This window comes from Calypte anna, chromosome 21 (assembly GCF_003957555.1).
Source record: "Calypte anna isolate BGI_N300 chromosome 21, bCalAnn1_v1.p, whole genome shotgun sequence".
Lineage (NCBI taxonomy): Eukaryota > Metazoa > Chordata > Aves > Apodiformes > Trochilidae > Calypte > Calypte anna.
This window is the reverse complement of record NC_044266.1, coordinates 5168631-5195494: the sequence shown is the minus strand read 5'-3', so window position 1 is coordinate 5195494 and position 26864 is coordinate 5168631. Positions and strand designations below refer to the sequence as shown.

Genomic DNA, 26864 nt, shown 5'->3' with positions numbered 1-26864 from the left:
GGACTTCTGGGGACCCTTCCCCAGCAGTGTCACCTGTGGCAAGAAGAGGGGGTTCCTGAGCACCCCCCAGGTGATGGGGGTGTCCCAGGCATCGGGGCTGGGGTGGGGGCCTGGGTCTCTGGCAATAAATCCATCAATCCCTCAATGCTCCCTCCTCTTCCTCCTCCTCCTCCAGCCCCATGGGCTTCAGTTTGGAGGGATGCCCCCCCCCAGTACCTCACAACAACACTCAAACCCCCCCCAAATCATCCCCAGGACATGCCCTACTCCAACACCCCCCCCCCCCCAAAGACTCCTCCTACAATTATCCTTAATTATTGCAATTAATAAGGGGGTGGGGGTCATGATGACCCCAAGATCCTGGGGGAAATGGGGAGGGATGAGCGACGCCCCCCCCCCCCCCCCAAACTGGGGCGCAGGGTTTCTGGGGGCGAGTTGAGGGTGTGGTGGGTGCTAACAAAGACATAATTAACCCGGCGGGGTAATTAAACACGGCTGGGCAGGTTGGGTGAGGTGGGCATGCCCAGGCCCAGCCAGAAGAGAGGTGAAGAGGGGTCAGCGCCAGGGAGACACCCCAAAAACAGGGCGGGAGATGGGAGAGGCACTGGGATGGGTGCTGGGGTGGGGGAGAGGTGTCTGGGAGCAGGGATGGGCCACAGCACCCATGGCTGGGGCTCTGTGGGATGAGAGACCATGGGGAGGGGATCACAGCACCCATGGATGGGGCTCAGTGGGGTGGGGGTCACAGCACCCATGAATCAGCCTCTGTGGGGTGGGGGACCATGGGGAGGGGGTCACAGCACCCATGGATGGGGCTCAGTGGGGTGGGGGGCCTTGGGGATGGGATCACAGCACCCATGGATGGGGCTCTGTGGGGTGGGGGTCACAGCACCCATGGATCAGGCTCTGTGGGGTGGGGGACCATGGGGAGGGGGTCACAGCACCCATGGCTGGGGCTCTGTGGGATGAGAGACCATGGGGAGGGGATCACAGTACCCATGGATGGGGCTCAGTGGGGTGGGGGGCCTTGGGGATGGGGTCACAGCACCAATAGATGGGGCTCAGTTAGGTGGGGGACCATGGGGAGAGGGTCACAGCACCCATGGATGGGGCTCTGGCAGGTGCCACCCTGCACCCTAAACCCCCCGGGCTCCCCCCAGTTCCTCCCCAGGAGCCCCCAAACTCTGAGCCAGGCTCAGGGCGGTGCCGGGGCTGAGCCCCACAAACTCCAGACACGGTTGTGGCATCTGCAGACCCCAAAACCCCAGAAATTGGGCAAAACCCCCCCAAAGGGCGGCATTCGTAGGAAGGAGCTGCTCCCCCCTAAGGATCCTCCTCTCTTTTTTCTGATGGTTTTGGGGACAAACCCCACATTTTGCAGCTTTTCCCCACCCAGTTGTTTGCTGGCCCCGTGCTGCTGCCGCGGGTTTGGCTGGAGGGGAGCGGCCCGGAAGGGGAAAAAGCCAAATTCCTGGCGGGTTTTGTGGCTGAAAAGAGGCTCCGGATGGGGAAATGCTCCCCGAGCTCTGGGCAACGCTTTAAAACCCTGATACCCCTCAAAAAACCCTTAAAACCTCCTTAAAAAAACCCTTAAAATCCCTGATAGCCCTTAAAAACCCTTTAAAACTCCTTGAACACCTTGATACACCTTAAAAAAAAAACCCTTTAAGACCCTGATACTCCTTATACCTCCTTGAAAACCCTGACATCCCTTTAAAAAGACCCTTAAAATCCCTTTAAAGAAACTTCACAACTCTTGATATCCCTTAAAAACCTTAAAACTGTTTAAACCCCCCCCGAAAACCCAGATACACCTCCAAAAAAGCTTAGAACCCCCTGAAAAACTGATACCACTTAAAAAAGCCCTCAAAACCTCTTAAAATCCCCTTTAAAACCTTCTATGCCTTTTACCCCCTCTTGAAATCCATTTCAAGGCCTTAAACCCCCTAGAAAAAAAAAAAATATCTTAAACTCCCTTAAAAAAACAGCCTTAAAACCCAATACGCCTTTATTTTTCATAGACCTGCTCAGGCTGGAAAAGCCCTTCAGGATCATCAAGTCCAGCCTCATCCCAACCCTATTACCCTATTCCTGATGTCCCACCACTAAACCAGATCCCCAGGCACCACATCCAGGGGATTTTTAAACACATGCAAGGATGGAGACTCCACCACCTCCCTGGGGAGCCTCTTCAAGTGCTCAACAACCCTTCCTGTAAAGAAGTTTCTCCTGACACCCAACCTTAAATCTCCCCTGACACAACTTGGGGCCATTTCCCTTTGGCCTGTTCTCTGTCACCAGTAAGACACCGACCCCACTCACCCTACAACCTCCTTGTAGGTTTTGTAGAGTGATGGGGTCTCCCCTCAGCATCCTTTTCCCCAGACCTTACAGCCCCAACCCCCTCACTCACTCCTCATAGGGAATTGTTTTCCAAACCCTTCACAACCTCCTTGCTCTTCTCTGGACCTGTCCTAACCCCCCCAATGTCCTTTTTTTATTGGGGTGCCCCAAACTGGACACAGCACCCGAGCTGTGGCCTCACCAGTGCCGAGTACAGCTCAGGATGAATTCCCTGCTCCTGCTGCTCACACAATTCCTGATCCAGCCCAGGATGCCAGTGGGATTCTTGCCCACCTGGGCACACTCCTGGCTCCTGTCCAGCTCCCTGCCAATCAACACATCAAGGTCCTTATCTGCCAGGCAGCTTTCCAGCCACTTTTCCAAGCCTTGCCTGGGGTTGTTGTGCCCCAAATGCAGGACCTGACACTTTGGCCTTATTGAATTTCATGCAGTTGGGCTCAGCCCAAGGATCCAGTCTGTCAAGGTCCCTCTAAAGCTTTTTCCACCATCCAGAGACTGACAGTCCCTCCCAACTTGGTGTCATCTGTGAACTGACTGATGGGGCAAACCCCTCATCAAGATCATTAATAAAGATGTTAAACAGCACTGGCCCAGCAGGGAGCCCTGGGGGACACCACTCCTGACTGGCTGCCAACTGGACTGAACTCCTCTGCCCACAGCTCCTTGGGCTCAGCCATCCAGCAGAGCAGATGCCCATCCAATCCATGGGCTTTTCCATGAGGATGTCACGGGGGACAGTGCCAAAGGCTTTATTGAAGTCCAGGTAGATTCAATCAAGAACCTTTCCCTCATCCCCTGAGCAGGTCACAGCCTGAGATCAGGTTTGTCAAGCAGGAGCTGAGCTGTGCTGACTCTGCCTGGCTCTCTGGTTGCCCTCTAAGTGACCTAGGATGACTCCTGAGCTTATCTGTTCCGTGACCTTCCCTGGCACCCAGGTGAGGCTGACAGCTCTGGGATCCTCTTCCCCGTCTCCAGTCCCAGGGGACATCCCTGGTCAGCCAGGACTTCTGGAAGATGATGGAGAGAGGCTCAGCAACCCCTCCTGCCAACTCTCTGAGCACCCTGGGGTGGAAACCATCCAGCCCCATCCACCTGTGGGAGCTTATCAAGCAGCTCCATAACCATTTCCTCATGGATGACACAGCCCAATCTCTTCCCCATCTCTGTCCCCAGGGACTTTGTGCCCAGGGGACAACTGGTGCTGCTGCTAAAGACTGAGGCAAAGAAAGTTTCCTGATCCTTGGTCACTGTGTTTCCCTCTGCATCTGACAAAGGATGAGGATTCTCCCCAGCCCTCCTCTTGTTGATATATTTCCAGAAACATTTATTGTTATTTTTCACCCCAGTGGCCAAGTTGAGTTCCAGCTGGGCCTTGGCCCTTCTGATTTTCTCTCTACACATCTGCACTGCATCTTTGTAATCCTTATCAGTTGCTTGTCCTCTCTTCCAAGGACCATAAAAACTTTCTTTTGGTTTCTGAGTTGCAGCCAAAGCTCTCTGTTCAGCCAGGCTTCCACCCCCTGGGGATGCTCAGCTCCTGCACCTCTAAAATCACCTCCTCAGAGGATGCCCAACCTTCCTGGGCTCCTACATCCTCCAGAAATGCCTCCCAGGGGAATCTCTCAACCATGGGCTGGAAGAGATCAAAGTGTGTTCTCCTCAAGTCTCAGTTTGGAGACTGCCCTCCTGCCTTCACTAAACAATCAGAAACTTCAGCATTTCATGGTCACTTTGCCCCAAACAGCCCCCACGTGCCATCCCCACAAGATATTCCCTATTAACAAACAGCAGGTAAATCCCTTTTACCTCCTTAGCAACCCTGCTACCCCTTAAATAAACCCTTAAAAGGAAAACTTACAAACTCTGATACCCCTTAAAAACCTTAAAACTGTTTACAGCCTCCTGAAAATCCTGGTACTCCTTTAAGATAAAACTTAAAACCTCTTAAAATCCCCTAAAAACCCCTTAAAACCCCACTAAACCTGCCTTTAAAGCCCTAGTACCCCTTAAAACCAATTATCCACCCCTTAAAAACTCTGGTAGCCCTTTAAAAAACGCTTAAAACCCCTCACCCCCCAATTCCCATAATCCCACTTTTGGGGTAAAACAACATTAGTATAGAAAAAAAAACACAACACATTTTTATTCCAATGCAAACATCACAAAAAATCCCCCAGCACCCTGAAAATCCATGGAAAAAATTAAAAATTAAAAAAAAAAAAAAAAAGGAAATAATAATAATAAAATCAAAATAACCCAGGTTTTGGTTTTTTTTTTTTTCCTATTTTCCCCTCTGCTCTCCTGGCTCTGATGCTGCCTTTGCTTCCTCACAATAAATATACAAAAATAGAATAAATTAGGGTAAAAAATAGAAAGGGCAACGCAGCACTCAAGGAGGGGGGGGGAAGGAAAAATCATCTCAGTCCTCCCTCCAAAACCTGGCAGGAGAGGAATAAACAGGGAGAAACCCCCCAAAACAGGGAGAAACCCCCCAAATCAGGGAGAAACCCCCCAAATCAGGGAGAACCCCCCCCCAAATCAGGGAATTTGGGGGCTGACCTTGTTATTTTCTTGAAATGTGGGGGAAAAAAAAGACAAAAAAGGAGGAGAAAACCCCCAAACCCTGCTCCCCAACCCAAAACTGAGCTGGAAATTGAATTTACCTGGGGAGGGATCGGGGGGGGGGAAGGTGGGGGTGCCACCCGTTTTGTCCCCAACCCCGGGGATAATATTAATAATAATACTATATAACCCCCCCACCTTAATAATAATAATAGAATTAATAAATAAGCCCCTGAGGGAGGGGAGGGGGAAGGGTCTTCATTTGCTTTCAAGTATTTTTGGGGTGCTGGGGGGGTCAGAGGGGGCTCCCCCCCGCTGCCTGTCCCTGCAGCCCCAGCAGGCTGTAGGCAATGCGCTTCTGGTGGCCCGGCAGCCGCACCCCAACCCTCCGGAGGTCCCTGGGGAGGGGACAGGAAAAGGTCAGGGAGTGACAATGAGGGAGGGGAAAAGGGTGGGGAGGGGGTTATGAGGGAAAGGACCCCTGGGTTGTGTGGGTTTTTTGGGGGGGTGTTAGTGGTGGTGGCAAGGGAAGGGTGGGGGGTGGCCCAATGTGGGATGGTGGGGTGGGGAGAGGATGGGGACACCATGGGGATCAGTGTGGGGAGAGGGTCAGGATGCCATGGGGACAGTGTGGGGACACCATGGGGACACCATGGGGACCAGTGTAGGAACAGGATGGGGAAAATATGGGGACAGGATGGGGACACTATAGGGACAGTGTGGGGACAGGATGGGGACACCATAGGGACCAGTGCAGGGAGAGGATGAGGATGCTATGGGGACAGTGTGGGGAGAGGATGGGGACACTGTGAGGACACCGTGGGGACAGTGTAGGAAGAGGATGGGGACACCATGGGGATACGGTGGGGACAGAATGGGGACACGATGAGGAAACTGTGGGGGACAGGGTGGGACACTATGGGGACAGTGTAGGGACAGGATGGAGACACACCATAGGGACAGTGTGGGGTGAGGATGAGGATGCCATGGGGACAGGATGGGGAAACTGTGGGGACAGGATGGGGACACACCATAGGGAGAGTGTGGGACAGGATGGGAACAGTTTGGGGGACACCAAGGGCACCCCATGGCAAATCCATGGAGTTACCCCAGGGACAGTATGGGGACCCATGGGGACACCAAGAAGACACCACAGCAAATCCATGGGAATGCCATGGGGACAGAATGGGGACACCAAGGGGACTCACTCGCTCGTCATCTGCAGGACCTTCTCGATGGTGCTGTAGCCCGAGGCCAGGAAGTGCTCCGTGTACTGCGGCATCCGGATGGATTCCAACCACTCCGGTACCGAGCGGAACGGAACCCCCTCTCCGGCAGTGCTGGGCAGGCGGATGGACACCCTGGGGGGGCAGAGAGGGGGGGGTGAGGGTGGGAAGGGACAGAAAATGCAGGAGTGCCAGGGTGGAAAGATACAAAAGTAGAAAATGACAGAAAAAAAAAAACCCAATGTGTGAGTGAGAGGGGATGGAAAAAAGCAATGCAGCAATGGGAAGGTGTGAAAAGCAACAGGGAAGTGGAAGGGTGGGGGAAGGAGGATGCAAAGAGCAAGGTGGAATTGCAAAGGGGCAAAAATGTGGTGAAGAATGCAGGAATGCAAAGAGCAGGGTGGGATGGGAAAGGTGCAAACTGGAGGGGGAGGATGGAAAGGGGCAAAGAGCAATCCCAGAATGCAGGGATGCAAAAGAGCAAGGCAGGAATGTGAGAAGAGCAAAACTGCAGAGGTGGAAAATAGGGTGTGAGGATGCAAATGTGTAAAGAGCAGTGGAAAGCTGCAAAGCTGCAAAATGCAAGAATGCAACAGTGCCAGAATGCAAAGATGCAAAGGAGTGTGAGGGTGCGAGGAGCAATTCAAGAAAGCAGGGATGCAAAGGTGAAAAAAAAAAAAAAAAAAAGTGTGAGAATGCAAAGATGCAAAAGAGCAAAGCAAGAATGCAGTGGTGCAAAAAAGGGTGCAAGGATGAAAAGATGCAGGGATGCAAAGGTGCCATAAAAGAGTGTGAGAATGCAAAGCTGCAGAAGAGCAGTGCAGGAACACAGAGAGGCAAACGGTGCAGGAATGCAAAGCTGCAAAAGAGTGTGGGAATGCAAAGGTGCAAAGAGCCACGGAAACGGGGGGCACCAGGGTGCAGACTGCACCCCCCATCCTGTCCCTCACCGGGGGTCAAATTCTGCCAAACTCTTCAGAGCCTCGGGGGCCCGGGCCAGCTTGTCCAGGATGCTGACGATGTCGGCGAACTTGGGGCGCCGGCTGCGGTCCTGCTGCCAGCACTGCATCATCAGCTGGTAAATGGCAGAGGGACAATCCAGGGGGGCAGGGAGGCGAAATCCCTCGTTGATGGCTTTCATCACCTGCCAGGAGGAGAAGGTGGGGTGGTGGGCTTCCAAAAAAAGAAGAAAAACCAAAAAAAAGAGAGAGGAGAGAGAGGAGAGAGAGGAGAGAGAGGAGAGAGAGGAGAGAGAGGAGAGAGAGGAGAGAGAGGAGAGAGAGGAGAGAGAGGAGAGAGAGGAGAGAGAGGAGAGAGAGGAGAGAGAGGAGAGAGAGGAGAGAGAGGAGAAGAAAAGAGGATGAAAAGAGGATGAAAAGAGGATGAAAAGAGGATGAAAAGAGGATGAAAAGAAGAAGAAAAGAAGAAGAAAAGAAGAAGAAAAGAAGAAGAAAAGAAGAAGAAAAGAAGAAGAAAAGAAGAAGAAAAGAAGAAAGAAGAAGAATGAAGAAGAAAGAAGAAGAAAGAAGAAGAAAGAAGAGAGAAGAAAAAACAAAACAAACCCCAACAACTCTTGAAAGGATATCCCCCACAAAAAAAAACCCCAAACCGTGGGTGGTGGGGAGAGTGGAGGGTCCTCACCTCGTGGTTGGAGAGCTCCCAGTAGGGTCTCTCCCCGAAGGACATCACCTCCCACATGACGATCCCGTAGCTCCAGACGTCGCTGGCAGAGGTGAACTTGCGGTAGGAGATGGCTTCCGGTGCCGTCCAGCGGATGGGGATCTTCCCACCCTGCAGTGACACCAGGCTCAGCCCCACACCCCCAAAATAACAACCCCCCAACTGTGGGCAACAACCCCCCCACTGTGAGCAACCACCCCCACCATGAGTGACCAACCACCAAACCACCATGGGCAGTCATCCCCTAGGAGCGACCACCTCCCTCGGACAACCACCCAACCATGGCCAATCACCCCCTTCTGTGGTGACTACCCCCTCATGGACAACAACTCAACCATGGCCAATCACCCCCTTCTGTGGTGACTACCCCCTCATGGACAACAACTCAACCATGGCCAATCACCCCCTGCTGTGGTGACAACCCCCTCATGGACAACAACTCAACCATGGCCAATCACCCACTCCTGTGGTGACCACCCCCTCATGGACAACACCCCCACTCCGGGTGACCGCCCCACCATGAGCAACCACCCTCCAGTGAACAACAATCCCACCACAGGCAACCAGCCCGCCATGGTGGTGGCCCTTACGCTGGTGGTGTAGGTGGCTTCAGGGTCATCTTCCAACACCCTGGAGAGCCCAAAATCGGACACTTTGCACACCAGGTTGCTGTTCACCAAGATGTTCCGTGCTGCCAGGTCCCGATGGACATAATTCATGTTGGCCAAGTACTTCATGCCAGCAGCAATGCCCCTCAGCATTCCCACCAGCTGGATGACACCAAATTCTCCTTCTTTTTCCTGGGAAAAGGGAGAATCCAGCTTCAGAGCCAGCCTGGGCTCCATCTCATGCCCCCTTGGGTGGTGGGTGCTGGTGGTCACGGTGCCACCAGGAGTCACCTACCCGCAGGAATTTATCCAGTGCCCCATTCTCCATGTATTCCGTGATGATCATGAAGGGTTTGTCTGTGCAGGGAAAAAAAAAAGTCCCAAAATGGATTAAAAACTACCCCAAACTCATTCCAAACCTTCCCAGAACCCCTCTGCCCCCTCAAAAATGATGCCAAAAAATGCCAACCCAAACAACAAAAAAGCCACCCCCTAAAAATCTCCAACCTTCCAACACGTCCCACGCCCCAAAATTCTAAGAACCTCCAAAAACCCATCCCCAACTCAAAAAAAAAACCCCAAGCCCTCCAAATCCTCCAAACTCTCCTCAAAAAACCCACCCTGAGACTCTCTAACCACCCAAGAACCAAAAAAAATCACCACTCCTTCCAAAAATCAAACAAACAAACCCAAACCCCACCCACTCACACTTGGAGACGACCCCTTCCAGGCGGATGATGTTGTGGTGACAGAACTGCCCCATGATGGTGGCTTCGCTCAAGAAGTCCACGCGCTGCTTCTCCGTGTAGCCAACCTTCAAGGTCTTGATGGCCACTGGCACCTCCTTCTTCCCACGCTTCAGGGTCCCCTTGTAGACCTCCCCAAATTCTCCTGCTCAGACAAAAAAGGGGACACACCCCCACACACACCTTTAACACTCCCACCTTGGTCCAGTTTTGGGGAATCTTTAGGGTGAGGAAGCCCCCTCAGGACCTACCGGCGCCGATGACCTTCTGCCGGGTGATGGAGGATGGAGGGATCTCCGTGGTGAACTTGAGCATGGCTTGGTTGGGGTCTTCGTAGGTGTGTGGGTCCACGTAGGTCTTTAAGGGCTTCAGCTGGTCTGATGGGGTGGGGAGGGGGTGAGGTCAGCACCCATCTCACCCCCCACCCATCCCCGTTGACCCCGTTGCCCCATCACTCACCTGACTTGGAGAAGTAAACGTCCTCGGCTGACTGGCGCGGGCGTGACCTCCTCCTCCTGTGGGACAGCAGTGGTTTGTCCCCCAAAACTCATCCCTCTCCCACCTCTGGTGGTGGGAAAATTGGATTTTGGGTTTTGTAGGGGGAGTTTTGAGGGATTTTGGTGTCCTCACCGCCGGAGGACGTAGAGGAGAGCGGCCAAGAGGACGACAACGAAGAAGACCCCAGCGATGGAGCCGCCGATGACAGCGGTGGATGCCATGGCCTCAGCCCCTGCAGGGACAATTTGGGGGGGGTTGGGGTGACCCAGGCACCCCTTCAGACCTCCCACCCCCCAAATCCTTTCCCCAGCCCGGTCCTCACCCTCGGGCAGGGTCTCAAACTCATGCTGGGGGCTGAAGGCTCCTTGGCCATCGGAGGTGAGCGCCTGGACACGCACCACGTAGGCGGTGGCAGGGGACAACTTGGGGATGGTGACAGAGGTGGCCTCACAGCGCAGCACGGAGTAACTGTTCTCATCCACCTAGGGGGGGGAGAGACACAGGTGGGGGTGACACGGGGTGGGGCAAGGATTGGGTGACATGGGTGGAGGTGACGAGAATGAAGGTGACATGGATGAGAAGGACAGATGGAGGTTCCATGGCTGGAGGTGACACGGATGGGGAGGTGTGACACGGATGGGGGTGATGGTTTGGGGTGTTGGGGACAGACCTTCTTGCTGTAGGTGACCTCGTATTTCCAGACCCGACTCTGCTGCCGTGGTGGCACAGTCCAGGAGAGGGCCAAGCTGGTGGCTGTCCGTCCATCCAGGCTCACTGATGTCACCTGGGGGGGCTCTGCCATGGGGACAAGGGTGTCACGGAGGTATCTCCATGGGGGATAGGGACCTCATGGAGTGTCCCCATGGGGGACAGCAATGTCATGGAGATGTCCCCATGGGGGATGAGTATGTCATCAAGGTGTCCCCGTGAGGGGCAGGTATGTCCTGGAGGTGTCCCCATGGGGGAAAGGGACATCCTGGAGGTGTCCCCAGGGTGAGGAGAAGCTGTGGTGGCCCCTCACCTGTCTGGTTGACACTGATGCTGGTGGTGGCCAGGCTGGGGTGGTGGCTGTAGGGTGACACCCCGTTGTGTGCCTCCACGCTGAAGGTGTAGTTGACGTGTGGCTCCAGGTCGGTCACAGTCACCCCTGTCCCCGTCAGCCCCCGGGGGGGCAGGGAGTATCGGACCCCCCCGTCGCAGGGACGGCAGTCCCCACCCTCAGGGCCACACTGCTGGCAGGTGACACTGTAGGTGACATCCTGACGCCCACCTGTGTCCGCAGGCGGTGACCAACGCAGCTGCACCGCTGCCCCCATCCCCACGGCTGTCACACCCTGGGGGGGCGAGGGGGGACCTGGGGGGGGACACAGAGAGCAGAGAGGGGGGGTGAGGAGGAGGAGGGGTGACCACGCCGTGCCTCAGTTTCCCCCCCACGATTGGTGTCACTTACGGGTGCAGGGGTCACCGGGGGGATCCTCAGGGGCTCGGAAGAAACCGTCCTGGCAGGGACAGGCAGCAGAGGCAGGGGGGGCAGGCAGGGTGTGGGGGGGGCAGGGCAGGCAGCCCCCCGGGGACACCCCGGCCTTGAAGGAACCAGGGGGACAGGCTGGGGGACACACACAGTGACATCGGTGAGACCCTCTGTGCCCCCACCCTGGGGACCAATTCCCACCCCCATAACCCAACTCCCACCCCACAGTCCCACTTCACACCCCCATAAGTGCACTCTAGATTCCTATAATCCCACTCTATCCCCCATGACCCCACTCTCCACCTCCATAACCCCATTTCACACCCCACACTCCCACTCCCCACCCCCACCATACACCTCCATCCCTCTATACCCCCACTTCACACCCCCATAACCCCCCTCCACACCCCCATAATACAACTCTATACCCCCACAATACAACTCTATACCCCCACAGTCCCACTCCCCACCCCACCATACATCTCCATACCACTATAATCCCACTTTACAACCCCAAAACCCCCTCCACACCCCCAGAACCCCACTTTCCACCCCCATAACCCCATTTCACACCCCACCCCCCCACTCCCCACCCCCTCATACACCTCCATTCTTCTATAACCCCACTTCCCATCCCCACAACCCCCCTCCACACCCCCAAAACACCACTTCACCCCCACAAGGCATCTCTATACCCCCACACCCCCACTCCCCACCCCCACCATACACCTCCATCCCGCTATAACCCCACTTCCCACCCCCATAACCCCCTTCCCCACCCTGGGAACCCCAAACCCTACCTTGGCAGCTGTCCCCCACTCTCTGGTGTCCCTCCCTGCACAGACACTCCCCGATCAGCACCAGCCACTCGCCCTCAGCATTGCAGTGTAGGATGGGCTCCTCCTGGGCCACCACCGCCTCCTCCACGCAGCTGCCCCGCACCTCGGCCAAGCCCTGCGAGTCCCCCCCGGCCACCGTGGAGGGGAACCGGGCCAAGCCCCTCACCACCCCGGGACACCTCTTGTAGTAGATCCGGACGGAGAGAAGGGCCACGCAGGCTCCCAGATCCTGGAAAGCCAAATAAAAACCTTTGCGGCGCAGGGGCCCGACGGATCTGACCTCCAGGTTGAGTTTGACGTTGCGGGAGGCGAAGTCCTCCTGGAGGGTGATCTCGTCGGGGGCGATGGTGTCGATCTTCCTGAACTGCCTCTTCTGAAAGTTGGTGCCGTAATCCACGTCGGATTCGGCGTAGTAGAGGTTGAAGGTTTCCTTGCAGGAGCCTCCCCCGGCCGTGGGGAAGCTGTTGCAGTCACGGACGGTGAACTGGAGCTCGATGAAGATGCGTTGGGCCACCCCCCGGTAGATCCAGTTGGTGCGGAGCCAATTCTCCTGCTCCCCCTCCAGCACGTTGCACACCGAGTAGATGTAGATCTGGGAGTCGTTCAGCATGTTCTGCAGCAGATCCCACTGAAACACACACACCCCCCCAGTGAGAAAAATGGGGCTGTGGGAGGGAAACTGAGGCAGGGTGGGTGGAGACCCCATGGGTGCATCAGGCCTTGTCCCTATGGATGTCCCTGGCTTCATCTCAGTGGGCATCCTCACGGAGGTTCCTGATTTCCCTGGGGATCCCAGTCCCCATCTCCATGGAAGTCCCCATGGAGCTCCAGGATCTCCATGGAAGTGCCCATGGAGCACCCTGGTCTCCATGAATGTCCCAGTCCCCATTTCCATGGAGGTTGGAGCACCTGGATCTCCATGGATGTCCCAGACCCTGTTTACATGGAAGTCCCTGTGGATCACCCTGATCTCCATGGAGGTCCCAGCCCCCATCCCCATGGAAGTCCCCAAGGGTCTCTCTGATCTCCATGGAGGTCTCCCCATCCCCCTGGGTGTTGTCCCCAAGGTTGCCCCCATCCCTATTCCCATCCTACTGGATACTATCCCCATCCCCATGGATGTCACCATCCTTCCGGAGGTCCCTGACCCCATGGAGGTCTCCTGGCAGTGGGGTCAGACACCGGGGTCCCCAGTGCTCACCCCTTTGCTGTAGGGCTGGGTCAGCCACCCCAGCTCCCCCTGTGCCTTGGCGAAGTCCAACAGAACCACTGTGGGGAGAAGAGAGGAGAGGGAGCATTAGTGGGGGGGGGGGTTGAAGTCTGGGAGATGCCACCAGGACCCAGATCTCCCTGGAACCTCTGGATGTTCTCCAGGACCCCTGGATGTCCGTAGCACCCACAGATCTCCCTGGGATCCACTGATATCCTCGTGATCCACAGATGTCCCACAGGACCCATGGATATCCTTGGGACCCCACAGATGTCCCCCAGGATCCATAGATGTCCCTGGGACCTCTGGATATCCCCAGGATCCATGTACACAGGACATGGACCCACAGATGTCCCTTAGTTCTCAGACATGCCCACAGGACCTGGAAACACCCCTGGGACCCATGGGTACCCCAAATACCACAGATGTCCTCCAGGACTTATAAATGTCCTCAGGATCCACAGTTGTCCCCCCAGGACCCACAGATGTCCCCATGCCCCATGGATGTCTCCAGGATCTGCAAACACCCCTGGGACCCCCAGATGGCCCCAAGACCCCCAGATGTCCCCGGGCTCCACAGATGTCCCTGGAGCCCACAGCTGTCCCCATGTCCCCCAGATGTCCCCAAAACTTCTGCCCACCCCCCCCAGCTTTCCCTGTGCCCCTCAGGTGAAGCCCCCGGTGTCACCCCAACCCCCCCAGGTGGGTGGTGCCCGGGTGCAGGGAGGAAGGGGGGGGACAGGAAGCAGGGGGGGGGTGGCCCCTGGTGAATCACCCCCCAGGAATGCACCCGGACAGCCTAGGCCCCCCCGGGCTGAGGGTGTTGGAGGGGGGGGAAGGACCCCCCCAAACCTGGAGATGCCCCCACTGAGAACGGAGGAGCTCATGACATGTCCCAAGGGGGTGAAGGGCCACAGGGGGAGCCCCAGGGAGGTGGCTTTTGGGGGACACGTGTGGTGTATGTGTGTGTCCCCCCCCGGGCAGGACACGGGGCGGATATCCCGGGTTTCCTGTGGCTGGAATTCTGGAATTCCCCCCCGCGAGCCTCCGGAGAGCGGAAAAGGCACCGGGAGACAGGAGCATGAGCTGAGCTGGTGGGGTCTCTGCAGGGCTGTCCCTGTCCCCCTCCTCCCCGGGGCTGTGGTGGGGCTGAGTCAAGGGAGAAACCCGGGGCTGGGCTGTTGAGTCAAGGGGTGCAGCACCCAGGGGAGCGCCCATGCCCGGGGCCACCGGTGGGGCCGTCACCCCCCCTGGCACCGGGATCTGCAACCCCTGCATGGCTGCCACCATCATCAACTTGGCCACAACCACCCCTGTGGCCAGCACCAAGGCCACCGTCGCCACCACCTTCACTGCCAAGCAACCCCCCCCCAACCTTGGCCATCACCATCAGCCTCTCTGTCACCTTCCCTGTCCCCAGCTGCTGGTGCCACCCCCACCGTGCTCCACATCTCAGTCCTCTCCCTGACCCCAACTTCATTTTCAACCCCATCCTTGTCCTCCCTCCTCCCATCCCATCCCATCCCATCCCATCCCATCCCATCCCATCCCATCCCTGCTCTATTCTCATTCCCAACCCTGATCCCCTCCCAGCCCAATCCTGTCCCCATTCTGTCCCAATCCCCATCCCAAAATTAATCCCACTCCGATTCAAAATCCCCTTCTCCCTTCTAATCCCAATCCCAATCCCCTTCTATTCCCACCCCAATCCCATCCCTCCCCATTCCCTTTCCCTGGGGCACAGGGCGGTTCAGGATTGGGCCGGAACACCCAACACCTCCAACCTCCCCAATCCCACCCCGTTTCACCCTTTCCACCAGATGGGAACCAAACCCCCCTTCCCCCCACTCCCTGAATCCTGCTGCTCTCCCAACACTTTCCCCCTTTTCGTGCTTTTTTGCCCCAAAAATCCAATAAACCCCAAGGATCCCTCTTGGAATCAGCCCTTTGGGAATGTGCCCCCTGTCCTGCCATGGCCTCAGGTGGGGTTGGGGGTCCCTGCTTTGGGATCACCCCCTTCACCTTCTCCCCCAACAGGGAAAAAATAAAAATCTCCATTTTAGGTTTTTTTTTAACCCTAATTTCATTTTTTAATTATTTTAGGGAGCATTTTCCACCCCAACCCCCCCCCTCCCAACCTCCGGCCGGTTCCTTCGCATACGGGGCTGGATCCCTTCAGTTTTCCCTGGCATCAGAAACCCCAAGTTCGAAAAAAAATTCAATCTATAATTTTTAAAAGTGATTTATTCCCTTTTCCTTTTTCCCCCCCCACCTTCCCCCCCTCCCCGGAACTCCACTTGGTTTTTTTTCCCAGCGCTTTTCGGGATTTTCCTGACATTGTTTTTTGCTCTCCCGGCCGGATCCTGCCCGGCCCTTCACCGCCCAGAGCTAACGCTCCGTTTTGGGCTGATTTCCCCCTTTTTTAGCTGGTTTTGGGGTTTTTTTCCTTTTAATCCCCTCCGCTCTAACACTTTTATTTTGGGGGGGGGGGAGTTGGGAGGGACCCAGCAGGATCCAACCCCACTGCCCGAGCCGGATGCTCTGCACGGGAAAAACTGCCCCAAACTTGGGTTTCCTCTCATTTTAGCCTCCCCCTCGCCCCAATTTACTCCCCCCCCCCAGTTTACTCCCCTCCCCAATTTACTCCCCCCCCAATTTACTTCTCCCCCGAATTTACTCCCCCTCCCCAAATTTCCCTTCTCTCCCCTCATTTTGCCCCATACTTCATGTATTTCCCCCCCCTTTTAACCTCCCCCCTTCCTTTTACATTTCCCCCCTTATTTCAACTCCCCCCCAATTTACTTTCCACCCCCCCCCCATTTTCCCCATTTTCTCTCCCCCCTTTTCCAATCCCCCCCCCCTCCCGTCCCGGTCTTCAAACCCATGGAACTTTTTCCCATTTCCAAACTTTTCCTTTCTCTCTTTTCAAACTTTTTAAACCTTTTTCACACTTCCCACCCACCCAGTTTTTACCCCCCCCCCATCTTCCTCGCTCCTCCCCCTCCAATTCCACCTCCCCCCCCCATAACTCAGGCACCCCCTTTTTTTTCGTAGCATTGGGTGGGGGGCACCCTTCATCCCCTTTACTCCTCTCACCTCGAAACTCACTCAAACTCACCCCAAAATCCCCCGGCAACCTTTTGGGTGCCCCCGCCCCCCAAAAAAAAACCCCAAAACCCCGCACCCCCAACTCACCTTCTTCTGCTGCCAGGGGGGAGCGGGCGGTGAGGAAGAGGAAGAGGAGGAGGAGGAGGAGGAGGGTGAGGGTCCGGGGGGTGCCCGCCATGGCGGGGAGGGGGGGGTGGGGGGGTTTCGGGGTGCACCCCACAACCGGCAGCACCCAGCGCTGGGGGGGGTGTGGGGCCCGGCACCCCGCTCCTGTTCATTCATGTCCCGAGTGACGTCACGCGGCCCCGCCCGCTCTTAAAGGGACAGGAGCCGCTCCCAGTACGCACCAGTATGGGACTGGGGGAGGGGGGAAGAGGATGAGGGAATTGCGGGGGTGGGGAAATGGAGGAAGGTTTGGGGGTCTCCCCATCGCTCTGTGTGTTTTCCTCCCCACTCCCCGGGGTGCGGGCAGGAAGGGGTTAAACGCCCCCGTCCCCCCCCCAACTCCCGTTCATTCATGAAGCAGCGTGGGAAGGGCCGGGGGGGCGGCAGCCAATGGCAGCGGGGGGCGGGGCCAGGCGGCTACTACCGGCTCCGCCCCCCGCCCACCTGGGGGATGGTTTGGGGGGGGGGGTTGGTTTTGGGGTGATGTCGTTCCCCCCTCTTTCCCGCAGCCTCAGGATCGGACAGAAATCGGCGTTTTCTGGCCCAAAAAACGCCGCCGGGTGGGGAGGGGCGGATGGGGCCCCGGCACCCCAAATCTGGCAGCACCCACAGCACCCCCTTCCTCCACCCCCCGACAGCCCAAATCCCCCCAGCACCCCAAATCCTCAGCACCCTAACTCAGCAGCACCCTACATGCACAGCAGCCGCCACCTCCAGCACCCCAAAATCCCCCAGCACCCACCCCATGATCCTGCAGCACCAGCACCCCAAAACCCCCCAGCACCCTATCCCTGTCATCCTGCAGCACCCCAAATCCCGCAGCATCCAGAGCTCCCCAATCCCCAGCAGCCCCCACCTCCAGCACCCCAAAAATCCATCAGCACCCCAACCCCCTGAACCTGACATCCCCAGCACCCCAAATCCCCTCTGCCCCAGATCCCCTGCACCCCAAAACGCCTGAACCTGATATCCCGCAGCACCCCAAATTACTGCCACCCCAAATACCCAGCACGCCTGCCCCCCCCCCCAAAAAAATGAGACGAGTCAAGGCACCCGGGGATCTTTTGGGTGAAACCCCATAGATTTTGGTCACAATGTCCCCAAACCCTCCCGGCAGGGAGAGGAGGGGTCAGGGGACGCCCCCCCCTCACCCCCCGAGGTGACACCGGCAGCGATTTGGTCCCTTTGCCAGAGGCTCTCGGCCAGGGCGTCGAGGAGGGGGGCGACCCGGGCCACCCCCCCCCGATCCCCCCCTGGCCCCCTGCCCACCCGCAGCACCCGCAGCCCCCAGGTCCTCTCGAAGGCGGTGACGTCCCCCTGGGACACATCTGCCTGGGAGGAGAGGTCGAATCTGGGGTGGGGGTCAAGGGAGACAACAAAACACCCAAAAAAATCCCCCCCCATCCCCAGCTCCCCCAAAATCAAGGGGAGCTGCAAATCCATGGGTGTGATGAAGTGTGCAGGTTCTCAGCCTGCAAAGGGGTGACAAATATGGGGGTGCCTCCCACTTCTGGGGCCACACACGGGGTCCAGGGGGACACCAGCACCCCAAAAATTTTCCCTCCCCCCCCAAATCCCACTAAAAATAAACGGGTGCTGCTAAGCCATGCGTGTGATGAAGTGTGCATGTTCTCAGCCCCGGGAGATGGTGAAGGGGGGTGAAGTTTAGGGGTGCAACCCTACTTGTGGTGGTGGGGACACACGGTCAGGGGAGTCCCAAACACCCCAAACCCCCCCTCCCCCCCAAAAAAATCCCCTAAAACTGGGGTTGGTGAATCCATCGCTGTGATGGATGCACTCGATGTGATGTGTGCACGTTCTCAGCCCGGGTGGGGTGAACTCTAGGGGGGCTAAATTGCTTCTGGGGGGACGTGGGCCCCCCAGGGGTCCCTTGGAGAAGGATACTTGGTGCCCACGACCACCCTGACGAGGTTTTCCTCCCCAGGACCCAGCACTCGGCTCATCTGGGCCGGGAGCTCCTCGAAGGACGCGCGGTCGGTGAAGGAGAAGAGGAAGAGGACGGCGTCTGCCTCCTCCTTACAGGACTTGGGAGAGAGGGGGGACAGGGACCACCGTGGAGTTGGGGGGGGGGGGAGGTGTCCTCTTTGTGTCCCCCCCCCAATATTTTGCCCCTCCCTTGACTCACGGGCAGGAGATACTCGAATTTTTTCAGGGCTCCATCCCCGCAATCCCAGAAATGGAGCTGGAAGATGACGGGACGGCCGGTGGCCCGCACCTTGGCTGGCCAGTACACTGTGGTGGCCTCGATGCCTGGGGGGGGGACAGACAGACAGACACATTGTTACCCCCAGGTGACATCAGGGGGGTTGTGTCCCCCCCTCCTGACCTACCCAGGGTCTCGTGGTGGACGGGGGGCACGGGGGTCCCCGCCAGCGTGGCCACCAAGGCCGTCTTGCCCACCCCACTCTTGCCGGACACGAAGAGTTTGTAGGTGACAATGGGGGCCACCAAGGGGGGGGGGCAACACCGGGCGCTCCAGCAGACCTGGAAGGGGGGGATTTAAGTTATTTTGGGGGTATTTGCACCTTATTTGTGGGGTTTATTTGAGGGGGGGTTTTTCTCACCAAAGACTCTGCGCTGGTTCTTGTGGAGGATGGAGTCCAGGTAGGGGCGGGCCGGGGGGGACAGCAGCCACCCCGCCTCCAGCGCGCAGCCCCCCCGCGCTGCCATGGGCCCCCCGAGACCTGGGGGGACAGGGGAGACCCCCCCACACCTTTCCCCATGGGGTGGAGCAACGTGAGCCCCCCACCCAGTGATCCCTGCACCCCCCGGGCTCCCAGCATCATCCTATGAGATCTTTGACCCCCCCCCCCGTGGGGTCCTCGTATCCTCCCCGGGTCCTTGACCCCCCCTCGGGGGTTCGTGAACGCGCCCATGGGGTCCTTAACACCCCCTCCCCACCCTGAGCCCCCCCTGAGGTCCTTGAACCCCCCCTGGGGTCTCTCCCTTCCCCACCCAGACCCCTCACCCTCCCAGAGGGTCCCTGACCCCCCCTAAGGGGTCCCCGCACCCCAAACCCCGCAGGGGGGTACAACCGCCCCCCCCTCACCAGCGGCCGCTTCCGCCTCTGGATGACGTCACAGGGGGCGTGGCGATAGAGAGGCCACGCCCATTGCCCCTGCGCGTTCGTGGAGGGGGACAGACCCCGAGGAGGGGGGACATGGGGGGGCTGCGAGGTTGGGGGGGTCTCTGTGGGATGGGGGGGACCCCAGGCCCATGGGGGGTCCTTAGGGGGTGGGGGGAGGCCCCTATAGGGCCTGGGGAGGGCTATGGGGTGGAGGGATCCTTATGGGATGAGGGGTCCTTATGGGGTGACGGGGACCCTATGGAGCCTGGAGGTGGCTATGGGGCCTGGGGGGGCTATGGGGTGGAGGGGGGAACCCTATGGGATGGGGTGGACCTCAGTTCCATGGGGGGGTCCTTATGGGGTGAGGGGGGCCCTATAGAGCCTGGGTGGGGACCCCTATGGGATGGGGGGGACCCGAGTTCCATGGGGTGGTCCTTATAGAATGGGGGGGGCATGTGGGGTATGGGGGAAATCCCAATCCCATGGGGGGGATCCCTGTGGGTGCTTTATGGGATGGGGGGGGGACCCCAATGCCATGGGGGGGGCTGTGGGGTATGGAGGGGCCCTATGGGGTGTGGGGTGATTTGGAGACATCCCTGGGGGGGTTTCCAGTCCCCCACCCCGTGCAGAACTGGGAGGATTTGGGGTCCCAATTCCCCCCCATCCACCCTAAGGTTTTGGGGTCCCCAATTTCCAGACCTTCCCCTTTTTTCTGACTGCCCCCCCTTTAGAAAAATCCCCCTGTTTCTTTTGACCCAATCACCCCCCCCCCAAATCCCTCTTTTCCCCCCAAACTCCGGGGTACCCCCCCCCCCCCAAAGGACCAACCATCCGTTGCTTTTCCTTTTTATTTGTTAAACTGCTAAAAATTCATCGGGGGGGGGAACCCCATTAACCCCCTCCCCCCCCCAAGAAAAAACTGTACAGAAATGGTCAATGTCACCACAGCTGAGGACACGGGGGGGACCCCTGAGTGGGGGGGGCACCTCACTCACAGCACCAATGGCTCACGGGGGGGGGGGATGCTGGGGGCAGTTCTGGGGATTTTGGGGACCAGTTGGGATTCTGGGACCAGTTCTGGGGACTTTGGGACCAGTAAAAGGCATCTGGGGACCAGTATGGGATTTTGGGGCTTGTTGAGAGGATTTTGGGACCGGTTGAGGGGATTTTAGGACCAATTGCTGGACCAGTTCTGGGGTTTTAGGGAAATGGTTGTGGGGGTTTTGGGGCCAGCTGAGATTTTGGGATCACTTATGGGGATTTTGGGACCAGTAATGGGCATTTTAGGACCAGCTGAGAGGATTTGGAGGCAAGTTGAGAGGATTCTGAGACCAGTTGAGGGGATTTTGAGGCCAGCTGGGATTTTGGGGCCTGTTGAGAGGATATTTGGGGCTTGTTGAGAGAACTTTGAGACCAGCTGAGGGGATTCTTGGACCAGTTTTGTGATTTTTGGGACCAGCTGTGGGGATTTTGGGGCCAGTCTGAGGGGGTTTTGGGACTGGGGATTGTGGGACCAGTCGTTGGGATTATAGGACCAGGATTTTGGTACCAGTTGGGGGGATTTTGGGGCCAGTTGAAGGGATTTTGTGATGAGTTGGAGGGCTTTTGGGACCAGTAATGGGCATTTTGAGACCGGTTGGTTTTTTTGGGACCAGTTTTGGGGATTTTCAGATTAGTTGAGGGGATTCTCAGGCCATTTATGGGGATTTTTGGTCTAGTCCTGGATATTTTGGGACCAGTCTTGGAGTTTTGGGGATCGGTTGAAGGGATTTTGAGAATTTTGGGACCAGCTGTGGGGATTTTGGGGCCGGTTGTGGGGATTTTAGACTATTTTGAGGATGGGGAACACATAAACTTGGGGAAAACCCCCCTGGAGGGATGCTCCAGGCAATGAGGACATTATTCCCCTCTCCATCCCTTTTTAAACTCTTTTTTTTTCTTTTGGGATGGATGACAAGAACCATGCAAAGGAACCAACACCAAAGCCCCCGCCCACCTTCCCCGCAGCCAAAAAGTATTTCACAGCTCACCTTGGGTGCTCCTGAGGGGTTTTTTTTTGGGGGGAAAGGTTCAGAAAAGACATTTTGCCTTCTTTTAGGAGAAATCATATGGTTGGGGGAGCGGGGACTGAAGGAAATGAAGCAAAACCCTCCCTGGCCCCAGGGGCTGGGGTGAGATTTAAGGCTCTGACCGGCAAAAAAGCTCCGTGGGGATGGGAAGGAAAGAGGAAAAAAAGGCAAAAAAAGGGAAAAAAGAGGGAAAAGGGGCCACGTCATGGCACTGCCGGTGTGGGGAGGGTTCCTTGTTTTTCACTTGTTGACCAAAACCTGGCAGAATCCGCCCATTTTTTTCCCAGGTTGTTTCAGAAGGACGCAGAGGTTCAATCTCTTCGGATTTTGGTTGGGATCTTTGTGGCAAGAGGCAAAGCTGAGGGGTGGGTCCTGCTCCTTGGGGCTGCTCACACCTTCAAACTGACCAATATTCCCATTTTTTGGCTGAAAAAAAAAAATAAATAAACCCAAACCCCAACCTGTTCTCCAGGCTCTGAGGTGCTGGTTCAGCCTTCAGGGGTTTGGGCTCTTGGGTGAACTGGAACTTTCAAGGCTAAAAGGGAAAAGGCAGCCAAATTCCTCAACTTTGAGGGGGGGAATGATGGGATTTTGAGAGTTAATGGGGTTTTTTGCTGATGGGAAAGGATCACAGGTGATCCCTGAGCCTAATCCAGCACAGGGCAGGGAAGGGAGGAGAAACCTTCATGGGTTTTGGTGTTTTGACACAAAAATCCTCTCCTATCTTCCTGGAGGGAAGGAGAGGGATAAGAGTGGGGCAGCCAAAGGGATGAGAGGCAGCCAAAAGGCCTCGTGTTTGTGTGGAGCTGAAGGTTTGCAGCTGGGGGAGATCCCTGGGGGGGGTATTGCTGTCGTTTTCCTCCCGGAAAGAAACCAGGAATAAAACAGGGAATAAACTGGGAACAGCCTCCTGCCCACTGGTTACTGGGGTTGGTCATTAAAACCAGGTTTCCTCCCAGTTTTGGAGAGAGCCGAAGCCTCTCCAGCCCCGGGCAAAATAAACCCCAAGCTCGGGAGGATCCTGGCAGAATTCCCGACCTGCTCACCCCAGGTCCTCAGCGTGGGGTCCTTCCCTGCTCGGTGGCTTCACCGGGATCTTACTGGGAAGCACTGGAGGTTTTGGCTTGGATTTTTATTGGTTTCTCGCTGCCTAATTCACAGTTTGAACACCTGGGAAGGGGCAAAGGACTCGGGAGCAGGGGAGGGAGCCGTGGGGAGGGAAGGGGGGGAAGGTGGCGGCAGAGGGCCGGGGGGGGCCTCATTATCTTTTTGCTCGCACAAAGTACAAGGCATTTGTTTTGGGGTAATATTTGACGTTTTGTTTCTTGTCCATCAGGCCACCGAATATGATCAGCTCCCCTCTGCCTTGCACCACCGTGTGTAAACTGGTTTCGGGCGGCCCCACCACCGAGCTGCTGTTGAATATTTTCCATTTGACGCGTCCTTTCTCTTTTGTCTCCTTAATGTCCAGGACGTACATCTGCATGGGTTTGCAGTTCATGCTCTGGTACAAAGGCTTCCCCACGTTGAGGGACTGGGGAGGGTGGTGGCCCAGCCGGCGGGCGATGGGAGGTAAGGAATGGCCATCGCCTTGGCTAGAGCCCACGCGTGCCGCCGAGCCCGACTCGGCCCCCGGAGACCCCGGGGAAGAAGCCAAGGGGGGGCTCAAGGCCGCAGAAGCCGAGGAACCTTTGGAGGAAAGAGCTTTGACGGCTTCCAAGCTCCTGCGGAGCGCGCCGGGGGACACGGCCCCCGGGAGGGTGATGTGGGGTGGGGTGTGGATGCCGTTGGTTTGCTCCGGGGGGTTCTTCCCGTTGGCGCCGACCGTCCTGCCCTCCATCCCGTCCGTCTGGCAGAGGAGGGAACCCGGGGGTTTCTGGTCCCAGCTGAGCTCCACGGCTCCCAGCCGCAGGTCCCGCTGCTCCGGCAGCGATCCCCGGCGCGGCCCCGGGGACAGCCCCGCTTTGAGGTCGAATCCTTCGGCTGCCGAGGGTGTGCCCGGGGACACCGCCTGCACCGGGCTGTCCAAGGAGGCTCCGCCCGCGGCCGCGGCCCCGGGAGACAAAGTGCCACCGTTGAGCACGGGGGAACTGTCCCCTCTGGCAGGGGAGAGGCTGCCTTCCCGGGATCCCGACGGGGTTTGCCTCTGGGCTCTGGGTCTCAGGGTGCCCCAGCGGCCGTTGACACAAGGAGCCTCCTCCGTGTTCCTGACGGGAGACTGGGAGCGATATTCCCGCGTCTCGGGGAGCAGCGCGGGCGGCGTGGCGCTGATGGGAGAGGGACGGGAATTGAGGCTGGGGCTGAGAGGGGCTCTGCCACTCGGGGCTTGGCTGAAGACCACGACACAGTGTCCTACCTGGGAGAGGAGAGAGGAGAAGAGAGGAGAGGAGAGGAGAGGAGAGGAGAGGAGAGGAGAGGAGAGGAGAGGAGAGGAGAGGAGAGGAGAGGAGAGGAGAGGAGAGGAGAGGAGAGGAGAGGAGAGGATGGGGAAGGAAGAGAGGAGAAGGAGAAGGAGAAGGAGAAGGAGAAGGAGAAGGAGAAGGAGAAGGAGAAGGAGAAGGAGAAGGAGAAGGAGAAGGAGAAGGAGAAGGAGAAGAGAAGGAGGAGAAGAGAAGGGAAGGGAAGGAAGGAAGGGAAGGGAAGGGAAGGGAAGGGAAGGGAAGGGAAGGGAAGGGAAGGGAAGGGAAGGGAAGGGAAGGGAAGGGAAGGGAAGAGAAGAGAAGAGAAGAGAAGAGAAGAGAAGAGAAGAGAAGAGAAGAGAAGAGAAGAGAAGAGAAGAGAAGAGAAGAGAAGAGAAGAGAAGAGAAGAGAAGAGAAGAGAAGAGAAGAGAAGAGAAGAGAAGAGAAGAGTTAAGCATGGTGGGATGACCCATTGCATCGAACTGGGGTGAAGACAGGGGGGTTTGGAGCATTCTGGGCAGGTCACAAGGATTGATGGATGTGTCCATACCCTGCAAGCAGGATGGCACCACAGCTCCGGGGCTCCATGATCTTCATTCTCCACCTTGAGCGGCTGCCACGTCCAGGGGTTTGTGTGCATGTGAAGCAACCAAGCATCTTTAAACAGCTGCCAAGAAAAGTGTGACACCTTTAGGAGCCAGGTTTGGGATTTCAGAGCTGGGTTTGACATTTAGGAGTCTGGCTTGAGATTTCAGAGCTGGGTTTGAGATTTTTGGAGCCCAGTCTGAGATTAAGGAACCTGGGGTGAGATTTAGGAGCCCAGCCTGAGATTTAGGAGCTTGATTTGAGATTTAGGAGCTTGGCTTGAGACAAGAGCCTGATTTGAGATTGAGGAGCCCAGTCTGAGATTTAGGAGCTTGGTTTGCTGCTGAGCTCATCCCATCAGAGGCAGGAGCAGTGCTGTACTACTGCAGACAGAGGAATGGTGACCCAGATCAGGATCTGACCGCCCAGGAGTGACTACACCCTACTGTGACCCTTCATCTCCATCTTCTACCCTGCTATAAAATCAGGGCTTATTCTTCCAAGACTCAATTAACCTCAGCAAGCTGCTCAGATAGTGCCTGGGGTGCTTTTTTCTTAATTACAGCAGCTCCAGCAAGAGCTAGACAGCTTCTCTGGATTATCTACTGCGTGGGTGCCCAGGTTTGTAGGGTGAAATGCCACCCAGGTGAAGTGCAGAGTTCTCCCTCTCCCTCCAGGATACTTACTGCATTGGGACCACCACAGCCACCCAGGATTAAAATGGTTTCGTTGTCTATCACGATCTGGAGGGGACAAAGAAGAATGTTTCAGACCAGGAAGGAGGCAAAGCCATCCCTGGTGCTTGAGGCAAGGCCTCCAAGAGCCAGGTTACAGCTTCTCAGCTGAATTTGGGCTGCCCTGGGAGGAGGAGTGGAGCTGGGATGGAGCTGGGGGAAAGCAGGACACATCCCCACCTTATCTCAAACAGCTCAACCACCCATTCCTCCTGCAAAGGAGAGCAATGATCCTTCCTCAGCTGAGTCAAGCAGCAAGGGACTCACCACTCTTGTCTCAATGAGGGAGAAGGTGGCAGGATGGTCTGGGAGGGCAGCAGTGTTTGTTAGATGCCAACACTTCCTCTCCTCCAGTGCATGGAAAGGCACATTCAGCACCATCTCTTTGGGGTTTTTCTTTATGCTTGGACTTGATGATCTTAAATCATCAAATCACAGACTGGTTTGGGTTGGAAGAAGTGACCTAAAAAGACCATCTAGTTCCAACTCCTTTCCCATGGGCAGGGACACCTCCCTCCAGCCCAGAGTGCTCCAAGCCCCATCCAACCCTCAGCACTGCCAGGGATGGGGCAGCCACAGCTTCTCTGGGAAACCTGGGGCTCAGCACCCTCACACCAAACAATTTCTTCCTCAGATCTCATTTCAATCTCCCCTCTCCCAGTTCAAAGCCATTCCTCCTCATCCCATCTCTCCAGAGTTCCTGGGAAGACATCACTTGTCCAAAGTCCCAGCCCAGCTTTCTCCAGGTCTTTTCCAACCAGATTCTGTGATCTAGGCTGAGATGAACCATTCCCCACCCTCCTGGGAACCAGAAAGAGAAGACAAAAGATTCCAGCTGTGATGTGGAGATGCTTGCAGGGAGCTGGGTGACTCCCACCACCTCCCTGCCCCGGGCAGAACACAAAACCTGAGGGGCTGGAGCTGTGCCTGGAGCAGGAACAATCCCGAGAGGCTCCCACTGAGGATGAGGAGTGGAGCAAATCCAAAGGGCCCGGAGCCAAACCAGCCCCTGATAACACCTCATTGATCTGAAATGCCACCGGGGAGAGATGGCTGGGGGAAAACAGCAATTTGTTTTTGAGAACTGCTCGTTAAGAGTTCTGAGTCACGAGCCAGACACTGCACGGTTCCTGCTGGAGTGTTTGGGAGATGAAAAAGTGCACCCTCACCCAGAGAAAAAAAGGGCCCGACGGGCAGAGGCTGCCAAGGGGAGTTGGAAATGGGGCAACAGCTTCCAGGGGAGCTGCTGGGAGCTGCCTGGGAGCTGGCAATGGAGCTGTGCCTGGGTTATCTCTGGTGGCATCGGGGCTGGGGAAGGGAAGCTCACCTGTGACTGGCCACCACGTGGGTGAGGGCTGGGGCCAGAGATGTTGGGCTTGGACCAAGCCCACTGCTCCAGATCTAGCACCCAGACATCGTTGCTCCTGCAAGGGTGAGACAAGAGGCGCCGATGATGCAACCAGGAGTGTGAAGCATGGGTTCAGGACAGAGCTTTATGGCAGGATTGGGGT

General features: G+C 56.9%; 3 protein-coding genes across 4 annotated transcripts in view; all 3 read right to left on the bottom strand.

The window, feature by feature from the left end:
- Positions 1–5198: 5198 nt before the first annotated feature.
- Positions 5199–16490, bottom strand: EPHA2 (EPH receptor A2). Its single transcript, XM_030463836.1, has 17 exons — positions 16400–16490; positions 13196–13263; positions 11956–12622; positions 11135–11290; positions 10706–11038; positions 10355–10479; positions 10007–10166; positions 9817–9916; positions 9646–9701; positions 9438–9563; positions 9149–9331; positions 8736–8797; positions 8423–8632; positions 7794–7943; positions 7103–7296; positions 6135–6287; positions 5199–5324 (listed from the first exon to the last, which is right to left on the bottom strand). Exons 1-17 carry the CDS (start codon positions 16488–16490, stop codon positions 5222–5224), a joined length of 2937 nt encoding a protein of 978 aa, XP_030319696.1. The 3' UTR covers positions 5199–5221.
- A 1052-nt stretch (positions 16491–17542) lies between these two features.
- On the bottom strand, positions 17543–19566 carry CPLANE2 (ciliogenesis and planar polarity effector 2). The gene is given in 7 exon segments (XM_030463684.1): positions 17543–17828; positions 18383–18522; positions 18624–18748; positions 18829–18958; positions 18960–18982; positions 19063–19211; positions 19548–19566. Coding segments are annotated over 6 exon segments (786 nt in total). The 5' UTR covers positions 19169–19211; positions 19548–19566; the 3' UTR covers positions 17543–17566.
- A 1108-nt stretch (positions 19567–20674) lies between these two features.
- The window catches only part of FBXO42 (F-box protein 42), a 48341-nt gene continuing 42151 nt past the window's right edge, over positions 20675–26864 (bottom strand). For both annotated transcript variants that reach the window (XM_030463701.1, XM_030463700.1), the window contains exons 7-10: positions 26681–26777; positions 25306–25362; positions 24585–24701; positions 20675–23990 (exon numbers count right to left, since the gene is read on the bottom strand). In XM_030463701.1, coding sequence (XP_030319561.1) covers positions 22896–23990; positions 24585–24701; positions 25306–25362; positions 26681–26777 — 1366 coding nt within the window. In that variant the 3' untranslated portion in view covers positions 20675–22895. The remainder of the gene's footprint in view (positions 23991–24584; positions 24702–25305; positions 25363–26680; positions 26778–26864) is intronic.